The 27,221-nt window shown below is 46.6% G+C and overlaps 1 protein-coding gene across 1 annotated transcript in view; it reads left to right on the forward strand.

Annotated features, from left to right (window-relative positions):
- Window positions 1-8,959: 8,959 nt before the first annotated feature.
- Window positions 8,960-27,221, forward strand: part of RCSD1 (RCSD domain containing 1) — a 65,337-nt gene continuing 47,075 nt past the window's right edge. Inside the window, exon 1 of the mRNA XM_068538358.1 lies at window positions 8,960-9,059. Within this exon, the coding sequence (XP_068394459.1) occupies window positions 9,054-9,059 (6 nt within the window). The 5' untranslated portion in view covers window positions 8,960-9,053. The remainder of the gene's footprint in view (window positions 9,060-27,221) is intronic.

Consider the following 27,221-nt stretch of genomic DNA (forward strand, 5'->3'; position numbering starts at 1 on the left):
AGCTTGGGATTGAGAGATGAACATGGAATCAGGTGGCGGCAGCTGCATTTGGTAACTGCCCCTGATTAGAATCATTTCTTCATGATAAAATGCTACTGCTCCTACTTTGTTATAAAGCAGAAGCTAACACACCATTGTAAGACAATTATACTTCAATAAAGATGTTTAAAAAAAAAAATGCTACTGCTCCTATTATTTCTATGACAATAATGACCCAGCCTTTATCCCACTCATTATTTGTTAGCGTTATTTTAAGCATTTCACATGTATTAACTCATTTAATCCTTACAACTCTATGTGGTAAATTCTATTATTATCCCCATTTTACAGATGGAGAAACAGAAGCAAAATTAAGTAACTTGATCAAGGTCACAGTTAAACCCAGGTAGTCTGGTTTCAGTGCTGATCTTTAAATCTCTGTGCTGTCATCTGTGTTACATCTTTCCATGTTTGTACTACATTTTTAAAAATTAATTTATTTTATTTTTGGCTTCGTTGGGTCTTTGTTGCTGTGCGCGGGCTTTCTCTAGTTGTGATGAGCGGGGGCTACTCTTCACTGCAGTGCGTGGGCTTCTTATTGCAGTGGCTTCTCTTGTTTCAGAGTACGGGCTCTAGGCGCGGGCTTCAGTAGTTGTGGTGCGCAGGCTTAGTTGCTCCGCAGCATGTGGGATCTTCCTGGACCAGGACTCAAACTCGTGTCCCCTGCGTTGGCAGGCGGATTCTTAACCGCTGTGCCACCAGGGAAGCCCTGTACTACATTTTTAGGTTGACATTCAAGAACTGGATTACAAAATGGATTATCTACCTCTTTTGCATGGAGCCAGTGTCCATTCACTCATCCAACATGTATTTACTCACCAAATTTGAACCCAACATCAATCATAGGAACTTAACCAAGACAGAATGGAATGTGCTCTCTTTAAGAATAAAGTTTTGTGGTAGGATAAAGAAAGTAAACAAGTAATTATAAAGTAATCCTTGCAAGGACAGGAATAGTGCAGGCATGAGGTGCACATAGGAAGCACATCTCTTCCAGGTGGTGGGAATTGGAGGGGGGTGGTCAGGACCATCTTCCTGGAGGAAGCCTAATCTGAGAACGAAGAGATGAATAAGAGTTAATTTTGTTCTTTGTGCAAAGCAAGGAATGTGTTCCAGGCAGAGCAAAGAGCTCATTCAGGGACCTGAAAGCACATCAGGATGGCTTGACTGTGCAGTACTGGGTGTTCTCTGTTGAGAAGAGGCTGGAGAGGTAAGCATTACCATGTCAGGAAAGTGTGTGAGTTACACCCTCCAAAGTAATCTTTAGAAAGATTACTGCCTGTGGAGTGGAGAATAGATGCAGGGAGATGGTGAGTCACGGTTGGAGTCAAGGACAACAATTAGCAGATATGCAGATGAACTACGACACTGTTTTCTTAATCCAGATGAAAGATGGCAATGACTGTGATTGGTGGGAGGTTGCGGGGAGTAATGTCATTATCTTTTAGAGCTAGAATTGTAGCACCTGGTTGGTGAAGGTGAAGAAAGAATCAAGAATGACTCCCAGGTTTCTGGCATGAACAAATGGATGGATAGCAAGACCACCACACGAAGGAAAGAGAAACAGGTGGGGACACAGGTTTTTAGTAGAATTTTGCAAATGCATACTTTGTGCAGAAAACTTTCCACATAATTCTTTGCCTGTTGCCCATGAAAAAAAACGAAGAGGATGAGTGACCAGTGGGAATTGGGTACTATTCTTTCTTATAACCTGTTTCACTTTATTAGTGTAGAATCACTGAAGATATTCATTGTAAGGCCATGTGGGTAACCTCCAGCTTTGGACAGCTCCTGCCCAATTCAAGCTACTGATTCATATTAGCAAATGCCTTTAGTGGCAAAACTGCAACATCACTTGACGTTACTAACAATATCCTAAAAGAAACTGTGATATGAAATTACTTCATGAAAACATACATTTATTTATTTATTTATTTTTGGCCAGGCTGCGCGGCACGTGGGATTTTCCCCAACCAGGGATCGAACCCGTGCCCCCCGAAGTGGAAGCACGGAGTCTTAACCACTGGACTGCCAGGGAATTCCCAGTTCTTTTCCTTTTTAATAATAAGAAAAGATAAAAGGACTGTATAGCACAGGGAACTATATTCAATGCCCTGTAATAAACCGTAATGGAAAAGAATATGAAAAAGAATGTATATATATATATATGTATAAGTGAATCACTTTGCTGTACAGTAGAAATTAACACAATATTGTAAAGCAACTATACTTCAATAAAATAAATTTTTGAAAAAGAAAAAAGACAAAGGATTATCTAGACCACCTGTTGTCTGAAATTTAGGTAGGAATTAAGACATTTAAAATTCTGACAGTACTCTTATTTTTTCAATCTGAATTTTTTTCTTCCCCAATGGATATTAGTTAGGTTTCCCACTCTCTTTTTCTGTTTCACATTCTCCCATCTCTGTGTGTGTGTGTGTGTGTGTGTGTGTGTGTGTATGCACTTCCATGCCAGTCTTTCTCCACATCTCTGCTGGACATTTATCTGAGGGACTGCTTCTTTCTCTGTACTGGTATATGTGTCTGATTTTGTCTTCTTCTTGTCAGTTTGTGTATATCTGAATCAGTTGGATGCTTTTAGCTATAACAAAAGATCATGCACAAATGGCTTAACTTTGAAATAAAGAAATTTATTGCTTCACATAACAAGAATTCCAGGGATAGTCCCTCCGGAGTTGGTCAATTCAGTACCTCGACAAAATCATTTGGTCAACAAAGCCATTGGTTCCTTGTTCAATGAATATTTATTGAATGACTATTTGTGTCCAGCCTTGATTTAGGTACATGGGATATACACTGACAAAAAAAAGAAACAAAAATCTCTGTCCTCATGGAGTTTATGTCCTGAATCTTCCCAGCTTTGTCTCATGTGGTAGCACAATAGTTGCTGTAGTTCCAGGCATTACATCAGGTAGGACAACACCTTATGTTTACACGGCATCTCTTTGTATGTGTTTCTTTAGCAGAAAGGATAAAGATTTCCCCTTTTATCTCATTGGCCAAAATTTCCTCACATATTTCTCTCTAAACCAATTTCTGGCAAGAGGAATGTTATTTCCATAATTGGCTTAGACTATTCAAGATTTACGTCTTTACTGAAGCTTAAAAATAAACTGACACACCAGGCCCCACTCTGTGTTCACCTACAGGAAGTGGGCGGGTCAGGCATAGCTATTTTTTCAAAGCTCCCTGGGTCATTCTAATCTACATCCAGAGTTGAAGCTGGTGCTCAGATGCTCTGCATGATACACTTTAAGGCTGAGAAGGTTTGGGTTTCCTTGTAGATCTGTATAATTTCATTCCTGAACTTGGACTATGCCTCAGAAGGAGAAGGCTGCAATCTGTTGAGGCCTCCAGGCCGTCCCCTTTGGTTTTTTTGTCAACACTGTTCTTTGGCTTCCCCCAGCCTCACCCCAGGAAATCCCTAGTTGGCCCTTCTCAGCCGTAGACTCCCAACCCCTTTCTCAGTGTATGTCCAGCCTTCCTTCAGTCCAATTTGCTTTGGTTCTTGTGTTTTCTTTCTTCCCTTTTTTTTTTAATGTTAAATCTCTCCTCAAAACTTTAAATATCCATGTGTTTGCTTCGACCACTGAAACATCACAAAGATATTTGTACAAAAAAGATTTGAATAATTTTCCCTTCCTGTCTCCATCCACTATCATTCCAGAAGACTAGGCTCTCTCTCTTCTCCCAATATCTATCTGTCTGTCTATCTATCTATCTATCTATCTATCTATCTATCCATCTATCATCTATCACCAGTGTCAACAGGCCCCTGGCCCATCCTATGGATCTCTGTGGGGGGGGGATGGGGGGGAGGAACAGATGATGAAGGGACTGGGTAGGGAGTTAGTCTGGAAAAAAAAGAAATGGAAGGGCTCAATTCTTATCCCCACCATCTTTTTTCTTAATTTTTTAGTTTGAAATAATTTTTTATTTTATTTTATTTATTTATTTTTGGCTGTGTTGGGTCTTCGTTGCTGCGCGGGCTTTCTCTAGTTGCGGCAAGCGGGGGCTACTCTTCGTTGTGGTGCGCAGGCTTCTCATTGTGGTGGCTTCTCTTGTTGCGGAGCACAGGCTCTAGGTGCACAGGCTTCAGTAGTTGTGACATGTGGGCTCAGTAGTTGTGGCATGTGGGCTTCAGTAGTTGTGGCTCGTGGGCTCTAGGGCGCAGGCTCAGTAGTTGTGGCGCACGGGCTTAGTTGCTCCGTGGCATGTGGGATCTTCCCAGACCAGGGCCCAAACCCATGTCCCCTGTATTGGCAGGCAGATTCTTAACCACTGTGCCACCAGGGAAGCCCTGAAATAATTTTAAACTTTGAAAAAATTGTAAGATTAGTACAAAAGAACTCTCATACATCCTTCACCCGGAATTTCTTACAGTTTTGCCAATTCTAATAATCTTTTTTCAGCTTTATTGAGATATAATTGACAAAATTGTAAGATACTTAAACTATACATTGTGATGATTTGATATGTGTATATAGAATAATTCCTTTAACATACTTTATAGTCAAAGGAGCCAACCTAGAAGCACATGGTCAACCCAATAGTCATGTGGTTCTAGTCTCCTTTAACCTAGAACCCTTCCCCAGCCTTCCCTTGACCTTCTTGACATTGGCACTTTTGGAAATCACAGACTAGTCACTTTAAGGAATGTCTTCCTATTAGACTTGTCCAGTGTTTCTTCATGATTACATTCAGGTTATGCACCTTGGACCAGAATACCACAGAAATGATGGTGTGTTCTTATTGCATCCCATCAGGTAGCATGTGATGTCAATTTGTCCCATCACTGGTGGTGTTTATTTTGACCACTTTCTTAATATGGTGTCTGTTAGCCTTATTCTCTGTAATGTTACTTTTTCCCCTTTGTAATTAATGAGTAATTTATAGGGAGATAATTTGAAATTATGTAAAATCCTATTCCTCATTCAATTTTTACCCACTAGATTTAGCATCCAATGATGGTTCTTGCCTAAAACTATTATAACCGTAATTGTTGTCATATGGCAATTTTCTTTTCTTTTTTTTTTTTTTACATTTGTTAGTCAGCACTGTGCTATGAGAAAGAGCTTTCTCTTCTTCCACTTATTTATTCACTTATTTGTTTATATCAGTGTGGACCCATGAACTCCTATTTTATTTAAAGGGCATAATACATTGCTATCATTGTTTATTTTGATCCTTTTATTATCCCAATATTGCCCTAGGAGTCCCTGCAATCTGTTTTCTATGTTTTTTTTAAACATCTTCCTGTCATTTATGGAGCACTTCCGTATTTTCTGGCACAACAAGATGTTCCAGGCTCATCTGCTTCTTTACCTGCCCCAGCCCTGTAATCAGCCATTTTCTCCAAGGACCCTTGGTTCCTTTAGTGGAGAATGGTATTCAGAAACCAAGATCTGGGCTCTGTGTGCACTGATTGCTACTGGCATATCATTTCTCCCAGGCACTCTCAGTGAATCAAACTAAGAAATGTATGTATGTATGTATACACATTTATATCTACATCTATGTATTTACAGACTGAAAACCATGAGTTGACACCAATACCTCCCACTCCAGTTCAGCACCACAGGGTTCATTCCAGTCCCCACTCCCCTTGCATATTTGTATCTCCCTTCCCCATCAGAGAGAATCTTGTCTCCCATTGGCTTCTACATGTCAATTTCTTTGCTCAATTTCCATACGTAATAAATCTCCCAATCCCCAGAGGGCCAGTCAAAAGACTGCCTCATGAGGTCGCCAACCCCTGCTGGCTGCCTGCTGCACACTTCAACATCCTCCCTGTGGCCCAGCTGTTACCCTGCTACCTTCCTCCTCAATTTACCTTTCGCATGCTACCATCTTCCTCTGAGAAACCCTCCACTGCCATTCCTTGAACACAAAAGCACTCAAGCCTTGGTGCTTTCACTTCAGTATATTCAACTCTGTTCCCCACTGACAGTCACTTGTAGCGGAATGAGTTGTTTTATTTTTGCCACATTCCCAGGACTTAGGGCTGAAGTATATATGTTTTAAAGTTAGTATTTATAGCCATGAAAGAACATCTACTTCTTGCTCTTAATTTTTAAAATGGACAATCAGCAGCACAGTGTGGCCACTTACTAAGAAATGACTGACTGGAGCTCTTTGCAAGTCTGCTTAAAAACTTAGTAACTGCTTAACTGGTACCCTTCCACGATCTTTTCTCCCACGGGGTCTTTTCTCCCACTGAAGACCCATCTATGGAAAAACGCTCTGCCTTTGGTTTAAAAGCAAAGATCCTACTAATTTGCTTCATTCATCCATCCACTCATTCATTCACCAAATATTTATTTGGTGGTATTTGTTTGATGGTAATATGGGCTCCCCTGCTCAAGCTGCTCTGATGTTTCTTGTTCTTCATTCTGCACTGGCCTTTATTTACTGCTTGGCTGATTCAGACTACCAGGGTGTGTGAAGTGGGGAGAGTAAAGGAAGTGGGTCCTTGTGAGCCAACCAGTCACCTACAGAGGGAGGGGGACCACCCCCTCAGAGCCACTTTCCCTTCCCCTTGGGTTGTCAGCTTCTCCCAGCACACAGAGCAGCAAGTCAGAATCCCAGGTAGCCCAGCAAAGGAGGCCGAGCTTATTTGCGTTGTGGGTCATGGGTTCTTACACGGCTGAGGGAAGGCCTGAGCAGGGCGTGGGCTGCAGCTGCAAGTCACCTTGAGTAACTGTGATGCTATCTAAAAGTCTAACGGTTTCTTTTGGGTAGGCACTTCCGCCATCCTGTTTGTGAACCAGAAGCCTGTGCTGGGACAGCCCTGTTCTGAGCAGAAAGGAGGACTAGATGGAGGCAGAAAGGAAAAGGCCCCATGAGTCAGAGTTAGAAGATATGGGAAGAGACTATGCTCCCATCACCAACTCAGTCCTGCACCTGTAAAAAGAAGAAAAGGAAAAAAAAAATCACAAGCACGAGTATGCATCGCAAGGTACCAAGGAACTTCCTTTCTTGCTGCCAACTCTGCCCTAGTGCCCTCACCTCTGTAGCTGTGTGGCTGGAATGAGAAGGGACTCACCATTAATTCCTGGGAGTGGAGGCCCCATTCACTGGGCCTTAGAATGCCTGGCAATAAAAGAAATATTGGGTCCCTATTCATTTGAGCTTGTACATGAGGCTAAGCATTATAAAAGTAGCTACTGTTTTCAGAGTGCCTACCAAACTATGTAGGTGAGGCAAATGAGAATCAGAGTGGGTAAGCGACTTGTCTCAGAAAACATAGCTAGAAAGTAGAAGAGCTGGAATTCAACCTTCAATCTGCTTCTGAAATCGAGGGTCTTATCTTTACACTCAGCTGAGTTAAATGAACTAGAAAACACTTCGGCATTAGGGCTGTTAGTGTTTTAGAGAGACAAGCCTTAGAAGATTCTACAGGGAAGAGGTCATGTTTCTAAGGCTGGTACCCAAAGAAGCAATCTAAGTGCCCGAAAGTCTGCAGGTCGTGTTGGGATAAGGAGCAGAATCAGGGCAGTTCTTTGCAGTCTGAGCAAACTCTCAGCTGGTTTCTTTGATCAGTTTCTCCATATGTCTCTCTTCACAGTGCTGGCGATCACCTGGCCCACCGTCCCTTTCCCAGGGTGAGTTGGGTCAGGGTCTGGGGTAGGGGTGGGAACACTGCAGAAAGACACAGAGGCATCCCTGCCAGCCAATGCCCTTCACACTCACAGGTCCCTGAAGGCATTCCCCCTCTGCCTCTCTGCGAGCAGTGGGGGGGATCCAGAAGGGGCACCTAGAGCTGATGGCCAGTGTTCGAACTGGTAGCAGAGAGAGAAACCGCTCCGGATTCCAGTTCCCCTGTCCCTCCCATGCAGCTTTGTTTTCTTCAGCCTCTTTGCTGCCCAGAGAGCTGGGATGGCCCTGGGGGAGGATTGCTATGTTGGGCCTATGGGAATCGGAAGTTCAGGATCTTGTCCTTTGCGCTATTCCTTAGAGTACACTTAGGAACAGCAAAAGGGCCCTAAGGCAACAAGAAGCTTATGGGGGCTGAAATTCCACAAAATCGAAAAACGCATCAATCGTTCGGGGTGAGAGAAAGATAGACTGCTACAGGGAGCCTGGAAAACTCTGCTTGGCTTACTTTTCTCCTCCTCCTCCTCTTCCTGATACATAGATGAGAGATGGATAGATTGAGAGTGGTTTCCTGAAAATCTGAGACTGCGAGGTGGAGAGGAAAAGAGATGACAGAGGGGAAGGTGGTCGACGCCGTCCAACACAGAGCATTGAATGCACTGTCTGAACAGCCCCTCTTGCGGGTGCGGGGGGTGCGGGGGGCAGTGGGAGAACAACGTATCAATCAGGGAGGGTTCTCACTCTCCGGCCAGGAACGCCAGGAAAACCAGGTATGCTGTGAGTGCAATTTTTCTTTAAATGAGGAAAGACAGGGGGTAGGAATGTACATAAAAGAAGTAAATAGAAAAGAGGGGAGATAAAAAGAATGAAAGAACGACTCTAACCTTTAGGGCAAGAAAAATGAAAGGAGGCATGTTAAAGGAGGAAGAGGTTAAGAAGGACTGACACCGAGGCAACGACCAGGGTCTTGGAGAAACTAAGAGAGAAAGAGGGGCCAAGCGGCTGTCCCATCCCCATGTTTGGGCAGATTAATGGAGTCGTGGCTCCCTCGCTTGCGTCCTGCCCCGGGAGGGGACAGTATCTGTTTAGATTTGTGTCTAAATTTAAACCCTGATTGCCGGCCTCCTTGCCCCTCCCTCCCCCTCCTCCCCCCTCCCTCCTCCTCCTCCCGCTCCTCCACCTCCTACCCCTCCTCCTCCTCCTTCCTCGTTCTCTAGCGCAAGGCGCGGGCGGCCGGGGCAGTCCCGCAGCCAGCGAGCCGGGCGCGCAGCCGCCCACTTGCGCTGTGCCCGCCCCAGCCGAACCCGGCCCCGGCGGGAGCCGAACGGAGAGCGGGGATCGCGAGCCCCGGCCAGAGCGAGCGCGCGCGGCCGCCGCCGAGTCGGCACCTGGAGGACATGGAGGTAAAGGAGCCGGTGGCGCGCGGGCGGGGCGGCGAGCGGGGCCGGGATCCGAGCGGGGAGCCGGGAGCGCCGGGCTCATTGCTGCCGCCCCGGGAGCACGGCGAATGCCCGCCGCTCCCACGCCTCCTGGCCAACTCCGGAGGCTCGCCCCTGGTCCTACCTAGGGGACCCCTCTGAGCAGGCAGGGGGTTGGTGGGGGAAGACCTCAGGGAGAGGGGAGGGGCCTTTCTAGAGATGCAGGTATTTTGCTTAGGGACTTAAATGCTTCAGAAAAAAAAAAGTGCTGTAAACTTTGTAAATGGGCAAACGTGTGAGCAGCAACTCTCAAGAAAGCAGAAGCCGCTGGATCTGAAGATACGGGTATTGAAAGAGAAACAGAACTGTTAACGTGAGGCACTTTTTTGGCCGGTCCGTTGGCTTCCCTTTTCGATGAAAATTGGATTTAGAGTCCGGTCGCCCTCTTGCTTCTCAAGTCCCGCTTCTGTCTGTCACATCTTCTTTCAGAACTTTCTGAAAGGCTCCCCTCGTGGTCAAATGGCGCTCGTTCTGATCAGACTTCAGACTCCCCTGTATGTCCTGCGTGCACAGGAGTGTGCTGGCCACATATCTGTGGGGGGCTCCAGGGTGAAGCCCACCACTGCCCGGCCTGGGATTTTCCTGGGACCGCTCCAGTGGGATCCAGGAACCACCCTCCAGTGGAGGAGTGGCTGGGTGTATTCCCCTCCGCCCTGCCTTCTCCACATCCTGAGACTTCCCCAGATTTTCCCCTTGAAACTGAGGCCTGACATTTAGCCCTAAGCCACTCTTAGCCAGACTTGGGCTTGCTTTTGAAAAGAAGAAAAGAGAAGGTGTGAATGTTACCTAGCTTTCAAGGTGATTCCCACCCTTTTCAAAAGCTGAACTGCTGCTCCCAAGGCTGTGGTCAGCACTCTCAAGATTCACAGTCAGTTCTGCTAGCTCTTCCCCGCTCCTGGCTCTACACCAGAGCCCAGGTTGGCTCTTCTAAGTGAACCTCACTGCTTGGCCTACAAAGCGCTGTGACTTCTCTGTGAGGGCAATAGGTCTGTCCTGGGCAGTTGCATTTAGGCATCCGGCTCTACCAGTTGTCTCCAGATATCACCCTCAGGGAGGCCTTGTAAAGTGCAGGGGACCGTGGGATCCACCAGAGGCTGAGATGGACCCTCTGGAAACATCTGTAAACTGGCGAAACTCCACGCAGATTAGGGCTGGGAAAGGGTGGGAGGGAAACCCAGCAGTGGGTGTTCGCAAGTCTACTCAAAGATAGCCCAGAGAGATAAGATCCTCTCTGGCTGACTACAGCTTCAGGGCAGAGGAGAGAGATGGCCCCGGGGATGCCCACGGGCTGAGTGAAAGTTCCTGAAGAAGTTGCTTTAGGAGTGGGTTTCCTCCTCTGAAAGTACAGGGTGCCTCAGGCCCCCAGGTAGAGGTACAGTGCGATTTAGGACCTGTCTAACCTCTTGCAGAAATGGATGGAAGATGAGAGCAAAGATTTAGGCTTAAAAGCAGGTTGCTTGCTGCTTGGGGGCCAAATGCAAGTTTGAACTTTGTTCTCAGAAGGCACAAGGGACCCCTTCCTAAGGTACTTTTTTCTCCCTCAGTTGAGGAAGGAACAGTGTGTGGCAGAGGCCCTGAAACTGTCGCTTAAGCAACTTCCTGTGTTTGGGGGGTGGTGAAAAGAGAAGGTCCTCCAGTGTACAAACCAAGACGTGTAGTCATTGATGGGGGATTCTACCAAGATGGGGGCATTGCTTGGCCAGCCAGGAAGCCTGTCAGTTCGCGCTGAGTCTGTACAGGGCATGGATTTGCTGGTTGGCAGTGACTGCTTTTGAAGTTCTTTTGTCAAAATGCCTGGAAAAAGAACTGCAACTGCTAGCACTGGTAAAGGAAGTAAAGAGGAAACCAAGAGGCTGGAGAAGTGACGTTTCTCAGCCAGGACGTAAACTTTTCACGGTGGGACATGATATGCAGGAGTAGGGTTTGGGAATTCCTGAAAAATCTCAGAGTAAAACCCTCTTTTGAGAGGTGAAACCCACTTTTGAGACATGCAGGGACCACTATATTTGGTGAGAAACTGAGTTATGTTACTTCCCAGTACTAGGAATTTAAACCAGGCCAACAAGAGTTACTCAGCATTCATTCTCTAGAGCCCACTTGCCTGCTGGAAGTCTTTGGGAAATCTTTTCTTTTTTTAAGTTACTTTACTGCTATCAACATCAATCATTATTTCAGCCCTCTTTAAGCCCTCTGCAATAAACAAGATAAAGATGCCTTTTAAAAGTTCATGATCCAATAGGGAAAATGAGACTTACTATTATATCTAATCATGTATATAATTTTCAAATGCTTAAGTGCCAAAGGTATGGCAGTTGCAGACCAAAAGTTCCACAGTATTTCAGTGTTTCTATTAAGTCTCAAAAGAAGTCATAAAAGAAAGGTAGGTGGTGAGGAGGAGAAGACATAAGGAATGGGTGCCCGGAGAACATGCCAGCTTTGTGTAGGAAAGCAGGCCAGTTGGCTGGAGAGGAAAGTGGGGAAGCAGAGAGAGAAAAAAATGAAAGTAATAAGATAAAAACCACAGGGCCTCTGAGTATAGCGGATGCTGGCCAAGTGGGTGAGTGGGAGCTGGAATTCAAGCCATCTGGAAGAAAGGGTTACTTTTTCTTTGTAAAAAGTCTCCTTGCCTAGCTGTGCCCCAAAGGGGGCCTTTTTCTAATTTAGACAGAGGCCAGCTGCAGCCCTCAAAGGCCAGATAGTGAATGGCCCTGGATTCTGCTCCATGGACAGTAGGAAACTGAGTGGTGTTGAGTAAGATGGCGGCCACCATGTAGCAGGGATGATGTGGCAGAAACACCAATGTGTAGAGTGAGCAAGGAAACCAGACTCAGGAGCTTCTCTGAGAGTCCAGGCATATTCTGACTTTGAGAGAGAGCAAGAATGGAAAAGATGGAAGAGTAAAGGCCACGTGTTATACGAGGAACCAGAAATGACTTCTGTGTTTGAGCTTGCCAGGGTGCCCAGATGAGTAGAGTTCTCTAAGATGCCAAGGAGAATGGCAGTATTGTTTTTATGCTTCTGTAAGCCTTTTGTAGGCAGGGACTGTCTTATTGGTCTTTAGGTCTCCAGAGATTTGCACAGTGCCTAGATGATCATATAATTTCTCGAGAAGAGCTTGCTTGATAAATGAATTGACAGAAACAGGGAACTCTTCCCCTCTCAGCCTGCAGCTCGAATATCTCTACCTTGGGAACCTTCACAGATGCCCTCAGACTCCACAGCACTCTCGGCACTTTTTTCAAACTGGATTAGAGTACCAGGCAGAACTGTAACTGTCTGCTTACCTGGCTCTCTCCCTGGAAAATTCCTGGAGGACGGGGACCATATCTTATATATCTAGGGCCTGATGGCACTCAAATGCTTGTTGAATGAGTAAATAAACGGTTGAAGATGGGAGAAAGATCAGATTTTTTTTTTTTTTAAAAAACAAGGTTTAGGTATGTTAGTTTTGATTGTTCTAAGTAGGACTGTCCAATACTCCACGAGAAGTACAGACCTCTTATGATGAAAATATGATTCTTCTCTAGAAGAAATAATAGGTGAAGTTACTCTGGATAGGAACCCAGAAGGGAGAAATGTATAATAAAGAAAGAGCTGGAGACTTCGGACATCAAAATTAAACTAATATTCTTAGTTGCTTAAATATAAATGGTAGGCAGTACCAAATAGCCTGAGAGTACTTGAAAAAGTTTAATTTTCCACTGAACAAGTAATGAATTTCTAATTTAGATGAAGACAGTTAAGGATCCCTTTTCCTTAAGGTAACTCCAAGTCCCTTCCAGATATTATTTGTCATTCATCCATTTGTTCAGTGTTTATTGAGCATTTATTATGTACTAGATCTTGTGCAGTAAATGTTAATTAAATATTGGGCTATCATGTCTTTTCATCCTCACAGACTATCAGTTTTACTGATGATGGGTCTGTGTGTATGTGTACATACTGGTACATATAATGTGTTCATTTGGTAACCTACTTTTTCAATGATATCTTTTTACTTCTTTACATTTTTTTTTTTTGGCTGCGCCAGGAAGCTCAGAGTCCTAACCACTGGACCGCCAGGGAATTCCCATACTTCATTAAATATTTTCTACCACAATTTCACCCAACAGCCTTTGCTGGTTCTGGACCCAGCCTCTCACTGAGCCATATGTTGGCTGCTGGCTGGAGCCTGTGGGTCATAATTAGGGATTGCTTGGCCTCTGGGAGCTGGAGCATGGCTGGTGGACTTGCAGGCCTGGCCAAATACCCCGCACATTCCTGTCTGGCTCCCACTCTTTGGGACCCTCAAAGTACCACCGGCTTCCAGTTAACAGGCACTTGCATTCACTGGACCGCAATGACAGGGGGAGGTTCGGGTAGGCAGACTGGAAGGGCCCAGGCGCTATCGCAGGAGGGGGTGAGCGTGCATTCCTGGAGCGGAGTCGGGTTTCAGAGCCCGATCCGCAGCGCGGCTGCTCACAGCCAGCCGAGCCAGAGTCTGGCGAGCGCGGCGGTTCCGTGGGAAATCTGAACACTGGAGGCTCAGCAGCCCGGTAATCTTATCAGGGCCTCAAGAGAACGTTTCAGTTCCAGAGAAATCTGAAGGCAGATCTGCCTTCCTCAAGTAATAGTTTTGGGTTTGCAGAGTCAGCTTCACCACCTCTACGCAACTCATTAGAATCTGAACATCTCAGAGCTCTGGGTGGAATGAAACGATCTCTAACTGCCATACTGTAAAGGAGAAAACAAGACGCAGAGACTGAGGCTGCCTGGGGATTTAGGCACCACTGGACCTTTGGAAAGCCAACAGCTTGCAATTTTTCTCTCACCTGGGGAGGAGGAGTTCAGCCTAAACCTTAAGAGGGAGAATGGTCAGTTTCATCACAAAATCAATATCCACCTCATGTTTGGCCTTCAGAGAGTTATGTAGACGTTTTTAATCTCTCTCTGCAGAAGAAGATACAATGAAAATGCTAATACAGTACTAAGGCTTGGTCACCAGCATCAGTATTATTGCTCTAGGGCCCTACAGGAGCTCATCTCCCCAGTGGATCTGCCTGAGTCAGACCAGGGGGGACACTGCCCTCATACCGTGGTCTTTTGGGGAGTGAGCTCCCCATCTATTTCCCTTTGGGTTTCCTGAATATCTGTCTCCTGGGCATTGTGGGAAATGACTGCTGAGCCTCTGAGGCTCACCTGTAAAGTCTCACTTGCATGGGTCAAATCTTATCTTGAGGGAAGGGGCTCCAGCCTCTGCAATTGCAAGCTCTGGCGCCTCCATAGGAGGGGTGAGATGGGCATTCAGGGCCTTTACATCTCCAAGAGACCCTCCTGAGATGCCATCAGAACCCATCCTTAATGGAGAGTGTTGTGGACCCCAGGCTGGAAGCACTGAGAAGTTCCAGACCTTGGAACTGGACATTCTTTCCAGCCAAGATGTCCCCAGCCCTTCATTTTGAACCTGCTTGTAACCATATCAGGGCCACCTTCTTGGCCTTGGGGTAGCAATCACAACTCTCTCCTAAGCTGGATCTTCCATAATCGATTGATAGCAAGTCATAGGACACCACACACTAGCTCTTTAATTAGGTCCAACAGACACGCATTGAGGCCGTACTGCCTGGCAGGCAGTGGAGATACGTGGCAGGCAGTGGAGATACGAAGATGAATGTTTCACACTGCTGGTCTCTGAAGAGCTCGGGTCGAAGAAGGGGGTCAACCACCTACAGGCGTGTGGAGAACAGGAGTTTGAGTTCATGTGGACAGAGGAGAGGTGTCATACCCAGCCTGGGCTTCAGGGGGCTTCCTGTGAGAGATGTTTCTAAGTGGAGTCTGGAGGGATGCGTAGGAGTTGATCAAGTGCAGAAATTTGGGAAGAGCCTTCCAGTCAGAGGGAATGACGAGCAAAGCACTGATGCTAGCAACAATATGGTATGAGTTACGAGCGGTTTGTTTCCGGAGGATAAAGCAAGATAAAGGTACTTGAAGTTGGGGGACTAGATGAGGGATAAGAGAAATATAAGTTACAGCTCCTGCCATAAAAGGAGCTCTCTTCTGTTTGGGGAGACAAGATATACACATATGACACAACAGAAAAAAATACAACATTGTATCTTGATAAGCTCTCAGGTGTGTGGGAGTTCAAAGTCAGCTTCTGTAATGGAAGCTAGAGAAAACTTGCTTTCTGTGCTGGGGATTCCCCCTACAAGTGTGGCTCTTCCCAGGCCCCCTGGCAGCCCTGGTGATGCACAGCTAACAGGGGATTTCAACCCAGTGATTAGCACACTCGGCCTGGAACCTGCACCTAAAAGCTTTTGCTGAGGATATCTAATTTGAAATAGGCTCCAGGCCCCAAGGGAATGCCTTTGGTCACCCCCCACAAGGCCCTCTTGCCTTCTCTGACAGAAGGAGGCCTCTGGGAATAAACCACATTCACACAAAAAATCTCCTCTTTCAGTTCACACCTCCACCTGCAGCCCCATTCATTCCTCCCGGTGTGATCACACATCCTGTGCATGCTCCAAGAAGACAGCATTTCTCCTTTTTGTCCAAAGGCAGCACAGGGACAAGCTGAGGTGGGCCCAGCAGCAGCAGCTAACCACGTGCATCAGCCTGGGCTGGGCCCAGCGAAACAGTGCAACAGAAACGAGAAGCTGAGCCTTGTGGCTGCTATTACACAACCCAAGCACCCACACCAGAGGTCACAGAGAATTTGTATCTCTCAACATGCCATACAGGGCTTCCAGCTTCCTTGGGGCCTCCCTGCTAGACCCTTACCCTCCATAGTTCATTCCAAGCACATGAGCCAGATGGACAGTTCTCCCACCTTGATGGGGCCACGCCCCCCCCCCTCCCCGCCTCCCTCCTCCATCTCTGAAATACATTTCCAGGCTTCAGGCTCCTGGCTTGTCTTGCTTTCGAGATATGTTTTGATGGATAATGGGAAATCCATTTCTGAGCATCCATACTGATGTCAGTGTGGGAGAAACCTAAAGCTTTCTGCATGGTAATCACTACCACTTGTTGAATGCCTACTTATATACAGAAGTTTTGCATAAGTTTATCTTTTTAATCCTCATAAAGTCCTATTCCATCTGTTTTCTCTTTTTTGTTTTAAGGGTTTTTTTTTTTGAAAAATTTATTTGATTTATTTGATTTTTGGCTGTGTTGGGTCTTCGTTGCTGCACGCGGGCTTTCTCTAGTTGTGGCGAGCAGAGGCTGCTCTTCGTTGCGGTGCGCAGGCTTCTCATTGCGGTGGCTTCTCTTGTTGCGGAGCAGGGGCTCTAGGTGCACAGGCTTCAGTAGTTGTAGCACATGGGCTCAGTAGTTGTGGCTCGCGGGCTCTAGAGCACAGGCTCAGTAGTTGTAGCACGCGGGCTCAGTAGTTGTGGCACATGAGCTTAGTTGCTCTGCGGCATGTGGGATCTTCTTGGATGAGGGCTTGAACCCATGTCCCCTGCATTGGCAGGCGGATTCTTAACCACTGCGCCACCAGGGAAGCCCCTTTATCATTGTTTTAAGCAACAAGTGCCAAGAGATCCGGAGCTAAGTCTGGGAGGGCCCCACCCCACCAGGGGCAGTACTACACCCTGTCCTACTAGCCTTCCTTTCTGTGATGCCCTCAAGGGGTCTCTCTGGAGGAGTCCTTGGCCCCTGCTGCCTAGTCATGCCTGAATCCCCTCACAAAAGCCTGAATTGAAGTACTTGGGAGGAGAGGAACAAGGATGATTCCAAGCCCTTGTGGAAATGCATGGGAGACTCAGAGGGATGCCAGTGCTCCAGGCTACTATAGACTGAATGCCAAAGTGCTGCCCAGATGGGCATCTAAAACCAGTGGAGTTGGCAGATGCGTGAGTTTTCTAGGACTGCCATAACACATGACCACAAATGAGGTCACAGAAATCTATTCTCTCACAGTTCTGGAGGCCAGATATCTGAAATCAAGGTGTCACAGGAGACCCTAGGGGAGAATCCATTCCATACCTCCTATAGCTCCTGGTGGTTGTGGCTTTCTTGGCTCGTGGCCACTCTAGTCTTTGCCTCTTGTTCACTTCACCTGCTCTGTGAGTCTCTCACAGGGACATGTGTCATTGGATTTAGGACCCACACTGATAAGCCAGGATGATTTCCTCATCTCAAAATCCTTAGCTACATCTACAAAGATCCTTTTATTAAATAAGGTAACATTTACAGATTCCAGAGACTGGGAAGTGATCATATCTTTTTGGGGGCCACCATTTAGCTCATGACAGCAGACAACGTGCTGTCCATTATAGGCGCAGGGCACTTGGGGCTTGGTAGGGTCAATCCTTGGTTATTGCTAGGTTATATTGTGACACTCCTCCCCCTACTGCCCTGGGGGTGAATAACCCATGAATATTCATTGATTACTGTTGTGTGAATAATTTCCTGTCTCTGGGGTAGCCCACATACACCCTTATTGGCATGGGTCACAGCTACAGTCCTTTCTGTTCAGAACCACAGTTGGGAGAGGAGGCCATGCGGGGCACTGTGGAGTCTTTCCATGTGGCTATGAGGATCATCTCCCCCCTGTTCTGATCCCTTTCCCATGAGATAACTACGGGCGGCGTCAGCAGGCTGGGAAGAGCTACTTAAGATTATCTGGGATCAGGACTTCCCTGGTGGTCCAGTGGTTAAGACTCCGCCTTCCAATGCAGGGTGTGTGGGTTCAATCCCTGGCCAGCGAACTAAGATCCCACATGCCTTGGGGTGTGACCAAAAATTAAAAAAAAAAAAAAAAAAAAGATTATCTGGGATCATCTCCACCCTCAGAGAAGATTGTGCCTAGCAAGATTATAGAATTACATTTTATGTGATCTCATTTGATATTCTGTGATCAAGTACCTTATTCATGCATTCTTCATTCATTTAAGGACGTGTACTGAGCAGCTACCAAATGAGAATTTACAAGACACAGCACCTGTTCTCAAGATCCATACAGTCTGGAGGAAGAGAGCAGGGCAGAAATGGAAGCAATGATTGCAGAACAATGTGATTGGCTCTGTAAAGGCAGTGTGTAAGCAGTCCAACTGGACAAGTGAGGACAGGTGATTGCAGTGGTCCAGGCAGGCTAGTGTCACTGTAAAACAATTCCATAGTCTTACTTGTTGAAAACAATGAAGGCTTATTTCTCACTCTGCGGAGGGTTGGCTGGGGGCTCTGCTGCATGTCACTGTCGTCCTCCCTGTGGGACCCAGGTTGACAGAGCAGCGACCATATGGAACGTTGTCAGTTATCATAGCAGAGGGAGGGAGGGTTCCAAAGGACTTGCCCCAGCCGTGGCTCTGGCCTGGAAGGTTTGGAACTGGCCACATCAACTCGACCACAGGGATGAGGAAGTACAGTCCTCCCACATGCCCCACATGATGAGAGCTAGATACGTTTCGTGAACATCCTTTGGGTCCTGGTGGAATCTTAGAAGACTTCACAGAGCAGATGATCTTTGAGTTGGTCTGGAAGTAAGACTTGTGTCTTTCAGGCTGACAAAGGTGTGAAGGCTGAGGAAGAAAGCATTTATCTGTGCCACTCCGGGCTCACTCACTTGAGACTTAACACAATTCTCATGGTAGGAGATGTTCTTCCTGATTAAAACGAAAGCTGCTTTGCAAGCACAAAAAAATGTTTTTAGTGATTTCAGTTATTCTTCATGCTTTGAGATGTGATAAGGAGGGGCATGTAGGTTTGAAAGGGAAGTCAGAGGGTGAATAGAATATATGCCCCATTTCTATAGGTAAAAATATCAATGAAATAGACATAAGCCATTAGGTGAAGCTGTTTAAAATGTTTCTCAAATATCTTAGCCCCAGAACAGCCAATACCATAGACCATGCCATCAAGAGAGACAGCTTACAGGCATCCTTTTTGATTTGGAAGTGCTCCCCCATAGTGAATAAGGGAATCTATGCCTTTTTCTACATGTAGTTATATAACATTCGGAATTGCCTGTTTTTCCCCCTATAAGCCTGTAAATAAGCCCTGCCCTTGGTGCCTGAGGAAGGCGTTAGTGAAAGTCAGCCTGTGAATAACATGGACATTAGGCAATGGAATTTGAAGGAAATGGAAACACCAGGCTGCCTTCTGCCCTCTGTTCTTTTTAGGTTTCCTTTGTTGGTTGATTGCATCTGGGATAGGCCAAGGGGGTTGCTGTGTAGAGAGATAAACCATGAGACCTGAGTTTCAGGTCCAGAGTCAGTGACTAGCCTTAGGGTTCTGGTTGGTCCCTCCATCTGTAAAACTGGTACCTGCTTTCCCTACCTTATAGGGCTATTTTGAAAAGGAAGTAAGATCATGCATCATAAATAAGATTTAAAAATTTATTTATTTTATTTATTATTTTTGGTTGCATTGGGTCTTTGTTGCTGTGCGCGGGCTTTCTCTAGCTGCTGCGAGCGGGGGCTACTCTTCATTGCGGTGCGCAGGTTTCTCATTGCCGTGGCTTCTCTTGTTGTGGAGCATGGGCTCTAGGTGCGTGGGCTTCAGTAGTTGTGGCACACAGGCTCAGTAGTTGTGGCTCGCGGGCTCTAGAGTGCACGCTCAGTAGTTGTGGCACATGGGCTTAGTTGCTTCATAGCATGTGGGATGTTCCCGGACCAGGCCTCAAACTGTGTCCCCTGCATTGTCAGGCGGGTTCTTAACCACTGCGCCACCAGGGAAGCCCAAGATACTTTTATAAAGTACTTTAAGGTACTTTATGAAAGTACCTTAGAAAGGTAAAATATCCCATAAAGTCATGGTGGTATGATTATTAATATCTATTAAATGGATATTGTGCAAAATTGTGACAACCCTGAGGGTGTCTTCTGTAAGAAAGCTCTGGTGTTCTCTTTGCCTAATAGAAGGTGGCAGAGGGAGTGCAAAGAAGGTGATGTTGGAGAATATGAGCAAAGCTAAGACTTCCATTATGGACCAAAAAGGACACACAAAAGAGGCTTTGATTTGTGCAGAGGTGATAAGGAAAATACTTTACAATTCTGCCATGCTTTTTTGTCAAAGCACTTTCCCATATCTCTTAATTTAAAGCTCTAAAAACTCCCATCATTGGCTCTAGTATGCTACAATGAACATAGTACAGTTGAACCTTGAACAACATGGGTTTGAACTGCATGGGTCCACTTATACTTGGATTTCTTTCACTAAGTGCATCGTATTATAGTCCTACATGATCCATGGTTGGTTGAACCCGTGAGTTCAGAACTTTGGATACAGAGGGTTGACTATAAGGTTATATATATGGATTTTCACAGATTATTGACTTGGGGGAAGGAGGGGGTCTCTAACGCTCTCGTTTTTCAAGGGTCAACTGTATGTATCAACACACCCTTTTGAATGAACACAGGAATGCTTCATATTGCTTCAAGGCAGCACAATGTAGGGGTTAAGAGCACAGATCCAGGAGCCAGGCAGCTGGATTTGAATCCTGACTTTGCCAGCTACTAGCTTGTGGCCTCTCTGTGCCTTGGTTTTCCCATCTGTAAAAATGGAAATAATAATAGTACTTACATGATTGAATTGTTGTGAGGCTTAAATGAATTAATACCAATGTACCTCAGTATCTACAGGGGATTGGTTCCAGGACCCCACCCCCCTCAGATTCTGTGGATGCTCAAGTCCTTATATAAAATGGCATGGTGTTTACATATAACCTACACACATTCTCCCATATACTTTAAATCATCTCTAGATTACTTATAATACCCAATACAATGTAAATGCTGTGTAAATAGTTGCTGACACATGGCAAATTCGAGTTTTGGTTTTTGGAACTTTCTGAAAATTTTTTTCTGAATATTTTTGACTCACAGTGGTTGAATCTAAGTTTACAGAACCTGTGGATACAAAGGGCCAACTGTATTTGTGTAAAGTGTTTAGAACAGTGCCTGGCGCATATTTGATGTGATATGATTGTTGAATAAATAAAGTTTTTATAGTCATTTAAAAGAGAATGGCCTCTTTTGCTTTTGGTGCAGCTTTGACTGGGACCCAGGATGGGCTGAAGTTCTCCTCCAGCCTGAGAGTGTTGGGTGGAGGGGTGGTTAGTGCCCGCTGCGTGCTGACCTCTGCTGGTGGAGCTCTCTGGACTTCTGTATGCGGTTGGTCCTCGGAGGCAGTGCTGGAACAGGACCCACATAAGTCCGGACTAGAACCAAGGAAACAGCCCTGGGGGAGCCTTAGGCATGGAATAGCAAATCCAAGCTGCAGGCTCACAGGGCATCCAGGGCCTGCAAGAAGAAGGGAGTATTATTGGCTCAATAAATGCATTTCAAAGAAAGGGAGACAGCAAGTCTATTCTGTGGTTCACCCTGGTAGAGCGGGTGAAATGAGGAGGTAGGAAAAGGGAAGACAGTCCAACTGAAGTATGGCATCCCTTCCTCTTCCTCCTTCTTGCTTACATTGGTCACCCCTTCCCTGACCTGTCCTCACCTTTCACACCTGCATGGGAGTCCCCTGCTGGGGTGCTGAACAGGGTGGGATTCTGTGATTGCAAAGACAGCTGCAGGGATTGGAGACTGAGAAGCTAACCATTCAGAGCCCTTCTCAGCTGACATCAGTCTCAGCTTGACATCAATCCCGAGCTTCCTGCTGTGCTGAAGGAATTAAGTGCCTTCATATGCCAGCAAGGGTTTTCTGGTTTCTCGAATGGTCAGGGTAGCTCAACCTGCTCTGAATTCATCCTGCCAAAATAATTACTTGCAGTAAGTAATGCAAGTAAGGGGTTTTGGTAAGATGGACTCAGAGGAGGTTGAGCTACCTAACTCCTAGCGTAGCTTCACTGCACTTTTTTTTTTTTAAATAAATTTATTTACTTAATTTATTTTATTTTTGGCTGCATTGAGTCTTCGTTGCTGCACACGGGCTTTCTCTAGTTGCAGAGAGTGGGGGCTCTTTGTTGCAGTGCGCAGGCTTCTCATTACGGTGGCTTCTCTTGTTGCTGAGCACGGGCTCTAGGCTCATGGGCTTCAGTAGTTGTGGCACACGGGCTTAGTTGCTCCACAGCATGTGGGATCTTCCCAGACCAGGGCTCGAACCCGTGTCCCCTGCATTGGCAGGCAGATTCTCAACCACTGAGCCACTAGGGAAGCCCAGCTTCACTACACTTTGCGTCCCAGGTCCTTCCCAAGGGAAGTCTCCAAGGGCAGGACACTGGGCTCTGTTGTTGGCCCTGGCTTGTTAAACATTTTTGTTAATGGCTTGGATGAAAAATAGAAAGAAACCAGATGACCCACAGCTGGGATAGTTAATATGATAGATGACATATTCAAGTTCAAAATGATTTATATAGGATGGTATGCCGGGGCCAAAACCAACATAACGAAATTAAACAGGGATGAACGTCAAGTCCTCTGCTTAGCTTTGGAATGTCAGGCACCAGCGTAGGACAGACCTGGCTTGGAAGTACACACTCATTTGTTCAGTCAATTCCACATATATTTATCGGGCCCACTGTGTGAAAGATGCTGTCTGGATCCTCAGAGGGAGTCAGATATAAAAACAGGATCTCAATAAGCTGAAGGTTTAGTAGCGGTGCAGGGATGTAATACGATGCATCTCCAAATAAATACAGGGTGCCGGGTATGAAGTGTCATGTAAGTGACAAGACCACAGGGCTGGGGGGCTTCCTCAGAGACAGAGCATGCTCAGCTGGTGCAACTGGAAAAGGCTTCATGGGAGAGGGTGAGTTCACAGTGGGCACTGAAAACCAGGAGTTTTTTCCTAAGCAGGTAGCTATAGCGAAGGGCAAAGAAGTAACCGTAGTGGGCAGCTAAGTGATAAGTTGGGGGAGTGGGGAGCTATGAGTACCCTCAGTGACCGAGTGGGTATGTGTGCACACATGTGTGCGTGAGTGAAACTGCCGAAGAGAGAGGATAAAACTGCACTGTGCACAGACCAGAAAGACAGTGTTGATAACTTGTTCTTTCTTCAGTAGGTACTGAGGGTCTTTGAAAAGGGGGCCTTCCGGGATCAAAGGAGCGCTGGAGGCCCGTTCACCTGGCCCCAGTGTGCAGGATGAGTAGGTGGGAGACTCTAGAGGCTGGAATACCAGTTGAGAGGCTAAAGCACCAATGAGAGAGGGCCTTGAGATTGGAAAGGCAATGAAACTGTGGAATAAACCGAGGCAAGGACTCGCAGTATTTGGCATTTGGTGGGAGGCTGCCGTGGGTGTTAGGGTTAGAGAGAAAGTGATCAGCGTGACTGCATTTTCAGTCTGGGAGCAAGGAGAAGAATTGGGCTGGTTTGGGTGGCGGAGGGGCTGCATTTCGGTTGAGGCCTTGACAGGACATTCAGAATTGGAAATTCAGAACTGGAGCATGGAAGGGCATTGTGCTGAGATGGGTTCAGCAGTCATCTGCACAGAAGTGGTCTCTGCAGCCCGAGCAGTGAGAGGCCACTGTAAAGCAAGGAGCAGGCCAAGGACAATGCTGTGGGCATCCCTCGCATTTGAGGAACACCAGGACGACTAAAGTTAGTGAAGGAGCAGTTTATGTGCAGAGGGCTGGGAGTTTTAGCTGACCACAAGCTTCCCGTAACCTAACCCTTTTCTTTAAAAAAAAAAAAAAGGTTCAGTCTCAGGCTTTATCTCTGTATCCCACAAATGTAGGACTTAAAGTTTTTTATCCTGCCCAGATGACCTCTCCAGGACTCTCTGTGTGATCACATCTCCTTTCCCCTAACCCTCTCTCAGCTCCAGGAATGGAGGCCTCAAGGGAATGGGCCTCAGTACTTCTAGACTGTCACCTGAGGCTGGGATGTGGTATAGCCGAGGTGCAGAGAAGGGAGGGAGAGGGGACAGAATTATTTGTCCATTAGGCAAAGGTCTTTTAAGTGCTTTCAGTGGCAATCAGGTCGTGGGTCCCACATCAGATTAATTTATAGAGGCACAGCCACACACTGGGAAGGTCTGAATGAGGCATGTTCTTGTTATTATTTTAAAAACAATGATAAAACCACAACCAACAAAAAAATCCTTTTTTGAAAATCCTAGGACTTGGTGTTCAGGGGTTTCCCTTTAGTCTTAAAATATTACTTTATTATTAAGCTAATATTAAACATTTTAAGGTAAAATTATTAGAATTATCATCCTAACACAGCTATTTTTTTCTCTTTTTCTTGCTCCCTTCTGATCCTCCATTTTACCCCCTTTATCATTTAAAAAAAACAAAACTGGGAGAAAAAGACAATACTACTTAATATAACGACTATGTCTTTATTATTTTTAGCCATATATGTAATTCTTACCAAATTATAATGTGTCTATACAACTCTGTACTGTATCTTTTCACCTAATGCTATTTCCAAGACAATATCCTTGTTCTACAGAGTCACATTTTCACTTAAAATGTCTGCATGATATTATTCTATTACACAAATATAACATCATTTAATCATTTTTCTATTTTGGGACATGGCATTTGCTTCCCTTTTCTCCTTATTGTAAATAACATAGCTATAAACAGTACATGTATCTTTTTTTCTTCTCTTGAATTATTTCTTTGGAGGCAATTCCCAGGAGTGGAATTATTAGGCCAAAGGATATGGCTCTTGGTAAATGTTGCCAAATTAGCCCTGGGCTGCCTTCCTTCTGCAAAGGCTCACTGTACCTGGTACACAAATTGCAGACTTAGCGAGGTGTGCCAGGAAGGGAACGTGAGGTGAGAGCGCCCTGTGGAGGCTGGTTCAGCACAGAGCCCCATCTTCCCACTGTACTCCTGTGGGTTCCCCATCCTGCCAACAGGGAGGGGGAGGGGAGGGCAGGAAAGGGGTGTGGACACCCTGGGAAATGAAGCAACCATCTGGACTTCCTGCTGGAGCAGCTGCAGATAGGGGAAAATTATGTACCAGTGAGAGGGGGGCAGGGCAGAGTGAGCCTGGGGTCACCCAGAACCTCACCCACCGTCAAGGATGGAAGCAGGATAGCCTGCTTGGGCTGGCCTCTAGGAAGCAACGACTCGCTCCTAGGAAATCCCTTGCTGTGGTGGGCAGGAGTGGTCTGGGTTAGGAAGGAGAAGCAATCACCCACTCACTCCCTCACTTCATAAAGATTTCAGGAGTGCCCACTGTGTAAGGTTCTCTGCTGAGAATTCTGGACACAAAAGGGAATACAACTGGGATCCTGCCCTTAGAGAGCCTGCGGTCTAGTAAGGGAATCAGAAGGATAACAGGTGATTATAATAGTTTGGTCAAGTATGCTGATAAATCTGTGCTCAGGACACAGATTTGGGTATGACCTGGGGGCAGGAAAGACTTCCCAAAGGAGGAAGGATGAGGAGGAGCTGGAGAGCTGAAGAGGGAAGAGAAGGATGTTGCAGCTGGAGGGAGTGGCAGGAGGGAGGAGAGCATTTGAAGTACAGTTGGATTTACTGGGTAGGCCATGCTTGACTCCCTAGAACTTGACCTCGGAAGCTCCAGGATTTCCACACGGAGGCCTCTGGAGACACAGTCCTGTTGCACAGGGAGCGCTTACGGGGCTAGCCTTGAAGCTGAACCTGTAGGGCAGGCACACTTCTTAACTTAAACTGGATATGTATTTGGCGTGGCTGCTGAGATTACAGGGAACGTTCGAGCTCTCAAAAGCCACCTCTTTGTGTTGCCACTTGTTTTATTCCCCAAGCTATGGGGGACGGGGGTTAGGTGATCAGATTTACATTTTAGGAAGTTCACTGTGGCTGTGGTCCCCAGAGAATGGATTTGGAGAGAGACCTTTAGGGGGCTGTTCAGTCACCTGGACTAACGACCAGGCAAGGTGGGCTTCGGAAAGGACTGGAGGCGGAGGCGGAGAGAGGAGATTGAGCGGGGACCCTTCCTCACAGGCCGAGAACTTTCTACCTAAGCCCTAGCTGAGGACTAAAAGAAGAGGCAGCACGGTTCCCAGGGGCCTGTGCGCTGATGGGGATGCCCAGGTGTGGCCATAGCATTTAAAGGGCATCAGACGTGGACCTGGGTTTCTCGTGTCTGTAATGAAGAGCAGCTCACCTGTGCCTCCTGGGCACCTGTGCAGGTGCATTGTGTATGCGTGTGGTGGAGGAGAACCAGGTGAGTGTTCCAGTCTAGCTGGAAGAAGCCAGGCATGGTGGTGCAGGAGTTCAGGGCTGTGGACCAAATTCCATTGCTGTGGAAATTGCTGTGCGGTCTTGAATCAATGGCACAAGATTTGGGGCTCTCACCAGGATGATAATTCTGTCCCTGCCTGGCTTACTGGGGGCATTAAATGAGTGAATGTGTTCATCTCCAAGGACTTGGAAGAGGTATAAAGGACTGGACAGATGCAAGGTGTTGTCACCTCTGTGTTTTGGAAAACACAGGGCAATATCTGGAAATAACTTGGTGCCTCAAAGAGAAGCAGGCGCTCTGGAGCGTGTGGGGCAGGGTAGGGGTGAGGGATCTGTGGGGCATGCACTCCCCTTGGGGCTCTGCTTCCTGCTCTTCTTGTGGCGTTTCTTTGAAGCTCAGAGCAGCTGTTACAGATGAGAGGCCAGGTTGGGCCCTGCCCAGATTACTGCTCAGAGGCAGAGGCCGTGTTTGAAGCTACAAAGAGGCAACCAGTGGAGTGGGCAGGACTTCCTGACTCTAGCACGTGGGTCTGTCCCTGGCCTGACACCCCAGGGGCCCACCAGGAGGCCTGGGTCCTGAGGAAAGACCTGCCGTCCACACCAGGGAGACCACTGCCCCGTCCCTCCATGCGAGAGCTCTGTTCCAGCCACAGTCAAGGACAAAGTTCAGGAGCTATAGGCATTCCCCCTCTGTCCAGTGAACTGTTTTGAGTTTTAGAAGCAAAAGCACCAACTAACAGAGCACGGAGGGGAGAGGGCCAGAATTGCAGCCCAGCCAATGGCTCTGCTTGTGTGAAGTTAGGCAGTTTTTTCTTTTGGCCGCGCCTTGCAGCATGCGGGATCTTAGGTCCTGGACCAGGGATGGAACCCGTGCCCCCTGCATTGGAAGGGTGGAGTCTTAACCACTGGTCCACCAGGGAAGTCCCTGGGCAGTTTCTGTAGAGTAGGGAAGAAGGATTCAAGGCGCTTTTACCCTGACAGCATGCTGTGAGTGTGAGTACACATAGCATGATGGGGCGAGGAGGGCATGGGGGCTCAG

This window comes from Eschrichtius robustus, chromosome 3, assembly GCF_028021215.1.
Source record: "Eschrichtius robustus isolate mEscRob2 chromosome 3, mEscRob2.pri, whole genome shotgun sequence".
In the NCBI taxonomy this organism is placed as follows: Eukaryota; Metazoa; Chordata; class Mammalia; order Artiodactyla; family Eschrichtiidae; genus Eschrichtius; species Eschrichtius robustus.